The sequence below is a fragment of the Pteropus medius genome, unplaced genomic scaffold (assembly GCF_902729225.1).
Source record: "Pteropus medius unplaced genomic scaffold, Ma_sr-lr_union100, whole genome shotgun sequence".
NCBI classification, from domain to species: Eukaryota; Metazoa; Chordata; class Mammalia; order Chiroptera; family Pteropodidae; genus Pteropus; species Pteropus medius.
In genome coordinates this window covers 3907072-3919742 of record NW_024355206.1, presented here as the reverse complement: position 1 = coordinate 3919742, position 12671 = coordinate 3907072, and the positions used below count along the sequence as shown (strand labels likewise).

Sequence of the window (12671 nt, the reverse complement as noted above, 5' to 3'; positions counted from 1 at the left end):
GTCATGAAAAGTGAGAAGCCAATGGCAAGAGGACAGGGGCGGTATTTTCCGGCGGCTGGCTGTCGAGCTCAGAGTCCCCACCTGTGTCTCGCAGTCCTGTCACGAATCCCGGTCGGGTTTCTGGGAGGGACTGCCTCGGCGTGGCGGGCCGGGGGCAGCTCCGCGGTGGAGGACTCTCTCTTCTGCTCCATCCCCGGCTGCGCCCTGGGCGGTGAGTGATCCGGGGACGGAGACAGCGGCCGCAGCTCCGGCGCGGCTGAGGGGCGTGAAGGGCTCGCCTGCCGCCCCGACGCTGCCTCTCGGGTACCGCGCTCGCCTTTCGGAGCCCGCGGGTCTCTGCCGAAGAGTAGCTGAGGTTTTCTGTGACGTCGTGAGATACCTCAGCCTCATATCCATTTTCTTGCACCGCGGTGGCGGTCCCCGAGTCCCAGCTTAGCCTCGTGACCCTCAGACCGCCGCACCCCGATTAGGGCCTGCGGCACGGCGAGGGGGTGGGGGTGGGGGGAGAATGGGTGGCGGTCCTACCCGTGCGGTCATGTTCCTATTAATAAACGCACTGACAAGCTGGTGCTTCTCACAATGGCACTTAGTCACACCACCTAGTGCTCTAGGGCCTTTGAAGTACAGGGGGCAGGAGACAGGTGGGAAGCAGGGTTTCTGTAACCGTGGCTGACAACTGTCCCCTCACTCCCTCGTGTTTTGTAATGGATGTAGAAATTAAATTTATGCTCAAAACTTAGTACAATTTAGCAATGTCTGTAAATGGATACATGTCTCCATGAAAAGTGTCTGTATGTTCTAGTAGTTCCAGTTGCTTTGATTGGTGAGACGAAGATGTGAAACAGTAAAACTCCCTCTCCCCGGTCTGGTCCATCCTCCACTGAAATGCAGAATTCTTTGTAGCAGTTTCAGGAGCTGACTTGTGTTTGTTTCTGCTGGAAACTCTTTAGGGGAGTGAGGGGGACCGCGATGACTTACGTTTCTTTGTGACTCCCAATGCCTTACAGCATATTACTTACTGAATAAATTACTCATCCATACAGTAATCCGAGCATCTTCCCCCAAATAATTTTTTCATAATACTGCTAATTTTATTTATGTGTTAATGATTGTTTTAGGCCCCCAAGGGTTTTGTTTGTGTTTATCCCGATTGAATTTTACTTAATTTCACAGTTTATCAGCCTTCTTTTTTTTTTATCCATGTCTTTTAGGTCTCAGTTTCTGACTCCATTAAGCCTTGAAATAGAATGGTACTCAGGGCTGTTCCCTTTGGGGTTCTGCTTGGTCTGTTACTTGAGGTTGACATCAAATCTACAAGCCAAGAAAAATCAGCTGTCCTCATAAGTAATATGAGCATAATTAAGTCCACAGTTCCTAGCATGCTGAGGAAAATGTAATTGGAGAGATTTCTAAAGCTTTCCAGAAATCAGTTATACTTGCACACTCTCTCCTTTGTTTATCTTGTCTGTCATGGTCAATTTGTTCCTCAAAAAGTTGGTGTGTGCAAAGACAGGGTTCTGTTGATATGTCTGGGAGGCCTAGGACTCTTTTAGTGATGGGAAAGTTGGCCAAGGGAAGGTTTATGTAAAAACAGAATAAGAAAAGCAAATCTTCTGTGGTTGATGAAATGTACCTCAGAGCTATTCTAGTCAAGGTGTGTGTGTTTGGTGGCCTTGGTGGCTTGTCGTTTTTCAGATCATGCTGGAAATATCCAGAGAGCTATTGATACATACTGTGGTCTCTTGCTTTAGGATCTGATGACCCCCAATGATGTGGCTGGGGACTTCAGGGAAGAGTGGGCTACCTGGACACTGCTTAAAGAATCCTCTTCAGGGATACCACCCAGCACCGTTAGAAGAATGGGCTCTCAAAGGGTAAGGATGCTTACTCAACTTTAGATTTAAGACAGATATTTATTTTGAGAGGGCCCAGATCTGAGTGGCCTCTGAGGATGTTGGTCTCTTAGAGCTCCACGTCTCTGTGACAGTAACTAGTGCCTCCCTGGCAGAAAAAGAAGGGCTTCCATTTTTATGGCACTTTATGGTTTGCAGAGGTCTTTGATATTTACTGTCTTATTAGTATCTTACCATAACCCTTTGATGTATATATTCCCCCTTTTCCAGCTCAGGACACTGAGACTCAAAGTTAAGTGCCAGAGGTGAGAGTCCAACTTAGGTCTTTGTGAAAGACCTAAGTTGGACTCTCACCTCTGGCATTTACACACATACACATGTGTGTGTGTGTGTGTGTGTGCAGATATATATGTAAAATGTTCACATTGGAAAAAGAGACAAGCAAAATGAAAACAAAAGTCATCCATCCCACCACCGATATATAATTAAAAGCATAATATATAAGCATATGCATAAAATTAAAAACCAAGCATATATATAATTAGAAAATAGAAGGAAAAATTGGGATCATACTGTAGATTCAGTTATATATTCTACTTATACATTGCATTGTGAATCTATTTTGACAATATCTTTCTGTATACCATTTAAAATAATTAGTATTTTGTTGTATGAATACAGTAATTTACATTAGATTGAACCATATATTTCACCAGTTTTTACTTATAAAATGGCAGTTTCATATGACTCAAATATAATTACTCCTTTGTTGTGGGACATTTAGGTCATTTTAAAATTTTCATCAGTATTAATTCTTTTTTTTAAAGTCTATTAGTTAATAATTAGTTAATAATTAGCTAATATGTCTTTTACATACTTTTTTTCATTTTCTTAGAATTCCTAGCATTAGAATTGCAGGGTCAAAAAATCAGTACATTTCTAAGGTATTTGATGCTTTTGCCAAATGCCTTTCAAAAAGATTGAATCAACATATTTTTTTCCCCACAAGCATTATATGAAAGTGTCCATTTCTTCATATTCTCCTATAGTAATGGATATTATAATTTAAGAATCTGGATTAAATAATAGGGATAGCTAACATTTATTGAGGATTTACCACTTAATCCTTACAATTCTAGGTCTTCCTATTTTATAGATGAAGACACTGAGGCCCAGAGAGTTTAACTAACTTTCCTAAGATCACACAGCTAGTGAGAAGCTGGATTAGGATTCAAACTCAAGCTATAAGACTCTTGAGTTTGCACTGTTTACACCTACAATATATTGCCTAAATATATCATAGTTTTAATTTATTTGAATTTCTTTGATTAATAGTAAGGTTAAAGGTTTTTTATATATTTATAGGCTGCTTTTTTTTCCTTTTGTGAATTGCCTATTCCTGTCTTTTGTCTTTTTTCTTCTTCTTCTTCTTGTAAGTGTTAATCTTTTTCTCATGGCTGTATCAATTGCTGCTCTCCTGGGAAAATTTTAAAGCCCAATATTATAGTGAACTTCCTTGTACTGAAGGCTCTGTTTTCAATAAAATTATCTCTCCACATGGGTTTAGGTTTGTGCCTTCCGAGATGAGTTATTGTGCTTACTGTCGAGTTTCTATGACCCATCTGATTTTGTGTTTGTTTGTTTTTAATGGGAGGAAAAGATCTTCCTTCTCAGCCTCTTGGGCTGATCACCCTCTCGTATCACTTCGCCATGGCTGCCCTTTTAATGAGGCCAAACACACATTAGAGTTTCCCTGGGTGTTCTCTTCTACCTAGGGAAGGAGAGGGCTTAGATTTTGGCCCGGCCTTGTGTGATTATCTCAGATTAACATCCTATGTTCGTCTTCCTGTGTAGGATTACTAAACCAAAGGTACTCTCCCAGCTGGAGCAGAAAGAAGAGCCATGGATCCTACCACTCCAAAATTTTGAGGCGAGGAAGATCCTAAGGGAAAGTCACACAGGTGAGATGTGAGCGTTCCCTGGTGGGAGAAGAATTCGGAATGCTGCCCTAGAGTTTTGTTCTTACTATTAGAAGTTTAAATTTGACTTCTTGGGCAGTTGGGAATTGACCAATTAAAGTCTCTTTCTAAGTAAGCATTTCACTTTTGTTTTGAATATAACAGGAGTTGTCCACTTTTGTTTTGAATATGACAGGAGTTGTCCAATTTTGACAAGATGTAGCATACTCTTGAGGGAATTAAAGGTCACCTCGAGATTCATCTGGCCATCTTAAAGTACAAAGGGTTTAGGAATTCACGTTTTCCGTAATCTCAATGACTCTCAATAAACTTTTCAGAAATTGAAAACCAAAGTAGTGAAATTAAGCATAGTCTATTGCAAAAACACTAATTTTGATCTTTGTTGTTGCTTTCTGATGTTCATTCCTGATAAATGATAGCTTTATTCTCTGTCACTTCTGTTAATTTTTCAGACTTTGAAAATCAAGTGGAAAAACCCAAGCCAGACATTTCTGAAACAGCAGAGCAATGTGGAATGTCCTTAGAAAGGGCCGGTAATGATATTTCTCATACTCCTAGTTGGGGAGGAAGCTGGGAGAGGGGCCTTGAATTAGAAGGAGAACATGGAACCCTTCCAGCAGAGGGCAGTCAGGAGCCTTTTTCACAGGACAAGGATTTAAGCGAGCTCCTGAATGGTTATGTAGGAAAGAAACCTGTGTGTGCAGAATGTGGAAAAAGCTTTAACCAGAGTTCCTATCTCATGAGACACCTAAGAACCCATACTGGTGAGCGGCCTTATAAATGCATGGAGTGTGGGAAAAGCTTCAAACAGAGTTCAGACCTTGTCACCCATCGCAGAACACACACGGGAGAGAAGCCCTACCAATGCAGTGGATGTGAGAAAAAATTCAGCGACAGCTCAACGCTCATCAAACACCAGAGGACTCACACGGGTGAGAGACCCTACGAGTGCCCAGAGTGTGGGAAGACTTTTGGGCGGAAGCCACACCTCATAATGCACCAAAGAACCCACACAGGAGAGAAGCCGTACACGTGCCTCGAGTGTCATAAAAGCTTTAGTCGAAGCTCAAATTTCATCACTCACCAGAGGACCCACACAGGAGTGAAGCCTTACAGGTGTAATGACTGTGGGGACAGCTTTAGCCAGAGCTCAGATTTGATTAAGCACCAACGAACCCACACAGGAGAACGGCCCTTTAAATGCCCAGAGTGTGGGAAGGGCTTTAGAGACAGTTCTCATTTTGTAGCTCATATGAGTACTCACTCAGGAGAAAGGCCTTTCAGTTGTCCTTATTGCCACAAAACTTTCAGTCAGAGCTCCCATCTGGTCACGCACCAGAGAACACACACAGGCGAGAGGCCTTTTAAGTGCGATACCTGTGGGAAGGGCTTCGCCGACAGCTCTGCCCTCATTAAGCACCAACGGATCCACACAGGAGAAAGACCCTATAAATGTGGCGAGTGTGGGAAGAGCTTCAATCAGAGCTCCCACTTCATGACCCATCAACGAATCCACTTAGGAGACAGACCTTACCGATGTCCCGAATGTGGCAAAACCTTCAATCAGCGCTCCCATTTCCTGACACACCAGAGAACACACACAGGAGAAAAACCTTTTCATTGTAATAAATGTGACAAGAGCTTCCGTCAGAAAGCACATCTTCTATGCCATCAAAACACTCATTTGGTTTAGGAAATAATTGTTAGTGGTTCTGCTGCTGCTCCCTTCCAAATTTCCATTGCTACTATGTTTAAAATGTCCTAAACAGGGAAAACCTGAACTTAGGCGTCAGTGGATCAGGTTGGGCCCTAATCTGTTCTCTTTCTTTCTTTCTTTTTTTCCCCGTATTTTATTTTTATTTTTTTAACGCGTACAGCACTTGGTCTTCCTAGGTGGTCTCCCATCCAAATACTAACCAGGTCCAACCCTGCTTAGCTTCCGAGATCAGACGAGATCAGGCACGTTCAGGGTGGCATGGCTGTAGATAATAGTGAAGATAAACCTATAGGATCCAAATAATGTTCTGAACACAAAAGGCATTCTATTGGTGTTTTTGACTGACTCTTAGACAGGGAAATATGAGTTAATGCCTGGTTATTAAAAAAGAAGTGAGATAAATGTGACCTAGAGATCTCATCTAAGCCAATTAGTACAGTGCCTGGCACAAAGTAGGCGCTCAGTAACTAAATGATCACATTATCGCTATGATGATTAATATTTGACATCTTATATACAGCCCTCAATATAGTGCCTAGCCCTTAAAAGACAATACCAGGTTGGCTGTTTATATCGACTTATTACTCAGTAAGGAATTTATTAGTGCAGACCTGCAAGCCCAGGATTTGCAAGAAATTAGGTTGGCAGTAGAAGATTTGGGTGTAAATACACAGATTTAATAAACAGAAAATAGTCTCCCAAACCAGTGCTATGCAGGCATTAGTCACCAGATGTCTCATTGCCATGACAAGGCAGAATTACCGTAGAGGATGTTTGCGGTCTTGTGACTTAGAGGCTGAAAGAATTTCAGAAGCCTTTTGTACAGCAGTGTCTGAGGTATTCCCGTTGGAAGTTGTTGCCATCTGAGGCATAAGAAATATCCGGTGACAAACAAGCCAGAGGGACCTGGAAGAGGACTGTAACATTGTGGAATCAAAATTCCTGAGAAGGTTAAGTGATATTACAGGGATCCTTCCTGGCATTCGGCTAAAGGAAACGACTCTTGTTTTTTAATTGCTGGGCCATTGGCTCTTTAGTTTTAAGTAATGCAACCCTCTGATCCTTTTAGGGTCATTCATTCTATGCACTAGTACATTCCTATGTTTAATTGAAACACATTGAAGGAGGTCGTTTAGAAAGAACACTTCCCCACACTGGGAAGATGAGGTGTTAGAGTCCTGGTCCTGATGCTTACTTTGGCCAGACTTCCACCTTCTTTCAGGCCGTACCCCACCTACCTGACAAGGTTGTGAGGATCTAACACACACACACACACACACACACACACGCATGCGTGCACATGCACACACGCGGGCACACACGGATATAAGCACTTTGTTGTTAAATTATGAAGTGTAATATCTCTAAAGTTTAAAGTTATATAGTATTGTTGCTAATATCTTTTTTCCAAGGAACTCTGGTTAATATTTCTTCAGACGGCCAATTTTCTCTCATAATGAGGGACTTCTTTTTTTACCTGTTGAAAACCTAAGGCCTGAAAATGCCAAACGATTCATATCGGTCACATAGTTCACAGAAGAGCCAGAATTTGGCCACAGGTCTCCTCTTCAGCAACATGGAACAGACCAACTCTGGGATTTGTTAGCGTCTCTGAGACACTACAGGACTGGAGGACCCATCTTATACCCATCAAACCACTCTGAATATGGACATGATGGAGGGATGTAGCCTAAGTTCCCGGGAGCTTTCCAGGATCCTGGCCTGGGGGTCCTTGATCCTCAAGGAATAAGAGTGGACAGGTAAGGGCAGACTCAAGGGGTTAAGGAGGGCGTTGGGTGTTTAATACTCTAGGGAGAAAAGTGCTTGCCTGAAAGTTTTTTCTTTCAAGCCTTCCTGTGTTAATACAGACTAAATTATTACATCAGCCTTGGAACACTGGTGCATTCTTTTCCATTATATGGAATACCGCTGAGTGCTTTAACTCATGAGGAACATAACTCAGCTGATAACCTGAGTTCTTTCTTAGAGTAATTAGATAATTGACCAGGAAAAAAAAATCTGGTTAATCCAGTGCAGTGGTTCTCAGAATGTGAGCCCAGACGAGTAGCATTAGCATCTGGAAGCTTTTTAGAAATGCATATTACGAGTCCCCACCCCAGATTTACTGAATCAGGAACTCTAGAGGTAATATATGTGAGCTCCAGGAGTAACAGCTCTCCAGGGTGGAAGTGTTTTGGCCAAAGGTGGGATATGGAATGAGACAGCATGGGGTTGAGTAGGATATTTCTCAGAAGAGACATTCTGAGAATTTTGCACTGGATTAATGTAAAATGTCCGGAAAGCGTGTCCCACAAGAGGGAGGCAATTAGAGGACATAGAGGGACACAAAAGCCACATTATTAGCACAAGCAGGCATAATCATAAACCCAGCTAGGAATGTGATGTGTGTTCCTTGTCTGTGAGTGACCCTAGATTTAGGAGGCAGGATGTGACAGCAGCACGGAACCGGAGGTTGGAAGACCCAGCTTCTAGTTTCGGTGTAGTTATTTACTAGCCAGTTGATCGCTCTAGGCATTGGTCTATCTGTTAAATCAGAAAAGGATTGTTCTGTTTCAAACACTTTGCAAATTTAGGGCTCCCACAGACCCCAGAACCGTCCTGTGATGTTAGCAGACTCTTCCACATGTGCACCTTCATGCTCCAGGAGGATAAAATCAGGCAGTCTGCTCTCTCCATCTGGCTCTCTGTCTCCCACTCCTCAGCCCTGCCCCAGGTTCTTGGAGGAGAGGTGAAACCTCATAGCTTTTGGCAGAGTCAGCTCAGTTACCTCCAAAGTAAAGACTTCCCCCCCGCCCAGCGCTCCCCATCCCAACTTCCTGACAGTATTTAACACACAGGTCACTGGCTTGTAACATAAAGTGAGTTTTTTTCTATTACCTTGATTTTCATGTTGCATACCTACAGATGTGTCTATTCTGTAAGACGTGAGCTCTTGAGGGGCAATGTGTGACTTGCCCCTTGGCTTTGCTACCTCCCTCCCACCCCCCAGCCATGAGCTCGGAATACTTAAATGGTATTGGTGAGAGTGGAGGTAACTGACACGCCATATTTTCTCTTCGTTTCTGGGCCATTGGCTTCTTGCACATGCTCCGCACCTCCTCCTCACTTCCTCACTTCAAAATTCACATCATCACCAAGCCCTGTCAATTTTACCTCTCAGATTCCTCTGAGACCTATCAGTCTCTCCATCTCACTGCCACTCCCTAGTTCCAAATGACCACCATCTCTTACATGAAGTCCTGCAGTAACCTCCCAACTGATAGCCCAGATTTTATTTTTGCTCTATTTTCTTTTGACAGAAGCCAGAGTGATCTTTAAAAATCCTGAATGTAATCACATCACCCATGTGCTTAAACCCAGCAAGTCCCATTGCTTTTAAGATAAGACCCAAATCTTTTTAACCAGGCCTACAAGGCCCCCCTCAATTTTGCCCACACAGCGCTCTAGCCTCTGTTGATAACGCCTTTTCTCTCACTCCCTGTGCTTTGACCCACTTGTGTTCCTTCTGTTCCTTGATCACATTGGGGCGTTGCACGCCTTAGAGCTAACTGTTCCCTCTGCCCAGAACGTTCCTCATCCAGGCTGTTGCTGAGGCTTCTATTTTTCAACCAGGTTTCAGCCTAAAACTCTCCTCCTTACAGAGACTTCCCCTGACTATCCCATCTCAAGTCAGTCCTCCTCCCCCAACAGTCACTGTCCCATTATCCTCTTTTATTTTCATCAAAGTCCTTACACCGGTCTCATATTTTCTTGTTTACGTATTGACTTTAGTAAATTCTGTGATTAGGAGGGAGCCATTTCTCTTGTTTACCATTCTTTCCCTGGCACCTAAAATAGTGCCTGGCACTTAGCAGGTGCTCAGAAAAGTTCATTGGATGAATTAATGAGTGCATGCTCACAGAGAAGAAACTCATGCTGGAAAAGTAGCAGTGTGAATGAAGCCAGACAGGTGAATGAGGGTCATGCCAAGAAGGCCCGTACTTGCCAAACTGAGGAGTTTGGATATTATTCTCTGGGGAAGTGGGTGTTGCTAATGGTTTTCCAGTAGAGGAGAGGCGTGATCAGCTCTTGAAGAAGTTTGATTTGGCAACAAATTATGTGTAAGTCACATTACAGAGAGAAAAACCGAAGACATTGGAACGATCCATGATACAAAGTGCTTAGCACAATATCTGGCCCATAGTCAGTCTCCAATAAGTGATCATTATCACCAAGTCCCATGGTAGCACTAGGAGGTGCTAGAACAATAAGGCAAGATCATTAAACTTTTCTATCTCAAAATAATTCTTCCTAGAGCCTATTGTCACATTCCTTCCCTTCCTCTTTTTGTCAAACTTCCACCACTGTGTAGTTATTCTCAGACCTCTCATGTCTAGACCCTTGTAATAACAAGAACTTCACTCACAAAAGTCTCTTCATTTCCACATCTGAGGGCCTCTTGTGAGTCTTCTTCCCATTCGACAACCATTTACTTTTTCGATACCACTTACAATGCTTCTTTTTGCAATTCTCTTCTTTCTTAGTAAATGTAAGATGATTCTGCTACATTCCTGGCTACTCTTTGTAAAGGACCTTCTCTGGCCCCACCCCCAACATTCTGACCCTTGCCCCTTTTCCTTTCTTTTTTCTTTCCTGTTCTGCACACTCATCTTAGGACTTCAATCATCATCTCTTAGAACATGGGTCTAGCTCAACCTCTCTCCTGGATTTTATACCTACAAGTCCAGCTGCATTGCAGAACCCTCCCCAAGGATGACTTGTTGCTTCCCAAGCCCAGAATCTCCAAATTAGAGTCAGCATCTCCTCCCTAAAGCATCCCTCCTGACGTCTCTCTTTCTGCAAATGACTCCAGCAATCTCTTACGTGCCCTTACCAGAAATCTCCTGAGAATTCTCTTTCTCCATTGTTCCCTATATTCCCAGTCATGTAGCCTCTGCCTCTGCACTCTCTCTCTCTTTTTAAGGTGTAAAAGCAACATGCGCTTTCTGTTAAAAAAAAAAAAAAAAAAATACAGAAGTGCCCAAAGTGAAAAAATGGAAACGCCTATCTCTTCCTCATTCCCCATTCCACTCTCACTCCCCAGATCTAGCTCTGAAACCCCATGGCTTGCCAAGTCTGGCTGAGCTCCTCTCTTCCATGCCCCCACCCCCACTGCCCCGAGCGCCCACTGCCATCCTCTGAACTAAAAGGATAGTTTTCCATCTGGTCTCCTTGACGTATCCTTTTCATTCAACTCAGTGAACATTTATTGAGTGTCTCCTACACACCAAGTGTAGACCCTGGAGGTAGAAAGACACTAGACCCTGGAGGTAGAAAGACAAATAAGACAGTGAAAGATGTCCACATTTAAGAGCTGTCGGGCTTTGGGCAAGTTACTTAACTCTCTCTGACTCTTATTTCTTTATCTATAAAATAAGAATAATCCCAGTACCTTCTTCATGCGGTTGAGTGAGGATTAATGAGATGATGCATATCAAGCTTTGTACAGTACCTGATATGTTGTATCTGCTCCATAAATGTCAATGACAACAATGATAATGATAATCTGGGTCTTGGAAGAGTTTTGAAGAATAAGATTATCTACATGAAGAAAGATGGGAAAATATTTTTGGAAAAGGGGAGACAAGCAGTTTAACTGAAAGTAAAAGATTGAGGTAAAGAGTTGGGAGAACTTAGACTTTGTCCTCTACGATTACTTCTCAAAGTGTGAGCCAAGGAACACCTGCATTTGAAATACTTGTTCAAAGTGTAGATTTATTGGCCCCACCTCTGACCAAGTTGGTAAAGTCACATGTGGCAAAAGATGCCTCGGGGAAAATGAACAAACTTCAGTTACATGCATTAACATGGATAAGCCTCAAAAAACTTAGTGCAGAAAATAAGATGCAGAAAAATACATATAATAAGGGTCAAAATGCAATAAAGGTAAAAATAGGCAAGCCTAAACACTATATTGCTTGAGCAATATGAACTCATGTATAAACTATAATGATAACAAAGGATTTGTCAAATTCAGGGTAGAGGTTAATTGAAATGGTGAAGAAGAATGCTAACTTTCTATTTCTTAATCTGGGTGTAGAACACACAGGGTTTTAAAAAATTATTATTCTTTAATGTGCGTTATTTATATATATTTTATTTACAAGATATTTCCCAAGGGAAAAAAGTAAAAAAAGCAAATAGGGAAACAAAATGCCACTCTCCCAGAGACTGGCCTTTTCCACTTAAATCTCCAAAAGTTGAGTTGTACCAAGAAAAACAAAAAACAGTCCAAGTACTTGGGCCTGAACAGACTGCGGGCCAGTCCCTTCCATTCTCAATCACACACTTGCACTTTCTCTTTTTTCCTTCAGCTAAAAAAGCCTCTCTTTATGTAGTATGGGTAAATGCCCAGAAGATTTTAGGCCCACACTTCTATAATCAGACAGACTTGGACCTCTAGTCTGAATGCAAGACAATGCTCTTGTGAGCACCTTTTTATTTTCCCTTCCTGAAAAAAAAAAAAATGTTTCCACCATTTAGATTATTTCCACAGGGTGTGAACATTTTTACAGCTCTCATTACTTGCTGCCAAATCATTTTCTGAGCGAATTATACCAATGTACAATGTTACTAGCAATAAATGACTACCAGTCTCACCACACCCTCATCCTTGAAAAACAGTTTTGCTAGTTTAAACGGTAGGTTTCTTACATATTGTTTTCATTTGCATTTCTTTGATTAGCAATGAAGTTGAACATTTTTTCACGTTAGTTTTTTCTTGTATTTTTTCTGTTGTTTGTAAACTTAAGAGTATAGGTTCAGAATCGAAAAACTTGACCATTTGGCTTTGAGGAAGTCACTTTATTTCCTGCTCCTTACTTTATTTCTCCCTCACTACTTTTTTTACTTTTTTACTTCATAAGTAATACATGTTCATTTTAGAAATATCAGAAAGTACAACTAAACAAACAAAAAAAGGAAAATCATCTATTGTCCCACCTTCCAGAGATAACCACCCTGTTTATTGTATATCCTTTTAAATATTTTCTCTAACAAAAATATAAATATATCACCTCACCTGAGCCTGTTTCCTCATCTATAAAAAAATGAGAATACTTG

At 41.9% G+C, this 12671-nt stretch overlaps 1 protein-coding gene and 1 pseudogene across 5 annotated transcripts in view; one reads left to right on the top strand and one right to left on the bottom strand.

Moving 5' to 3' along the window:
- The window catches only part of ZNF774 (zinc finger protein 774), a 52849-nt gene that overhangs the window by 33329 nt on the left and 6849 nt on the right, over positions 1 to 12671 (top strand). For 3 of the 5 annotated variants that reach the window (XM_039858244.1, XM_039858243.1, XM_039858242.1), the window contains exons 3-5: positions 1752 to 1874; positions 3708 to 3814; positions 4285 to 11114. In XM_039858244.1, coding sequence (XP_039714178.1) covers positions 1768 to 1874; positions 3708 to 3814; positions 4285 to 5525 — 1455 coding nt within the window. In that variant the 5' untranslated portion in view covers positions 1752 to 1767 and the 3' untranslated portion in view covers positions 5526 to 11114. Of the gene's footprint in view, positions 1 to 63; positions 212 to 1751; positions 1875 to 3707; positions 3815 to 4284; positions 12630 to 12671 lie in introns of those variants that run through there. The other 2 variants (XM_039858245.1, XR_005651842.1) reach the window with 2 other exon arrangements.
- LOC120599430 (uncharacterized) lies at positions 5701 to 5819 on the bottom strand (annotated as a pseudogene).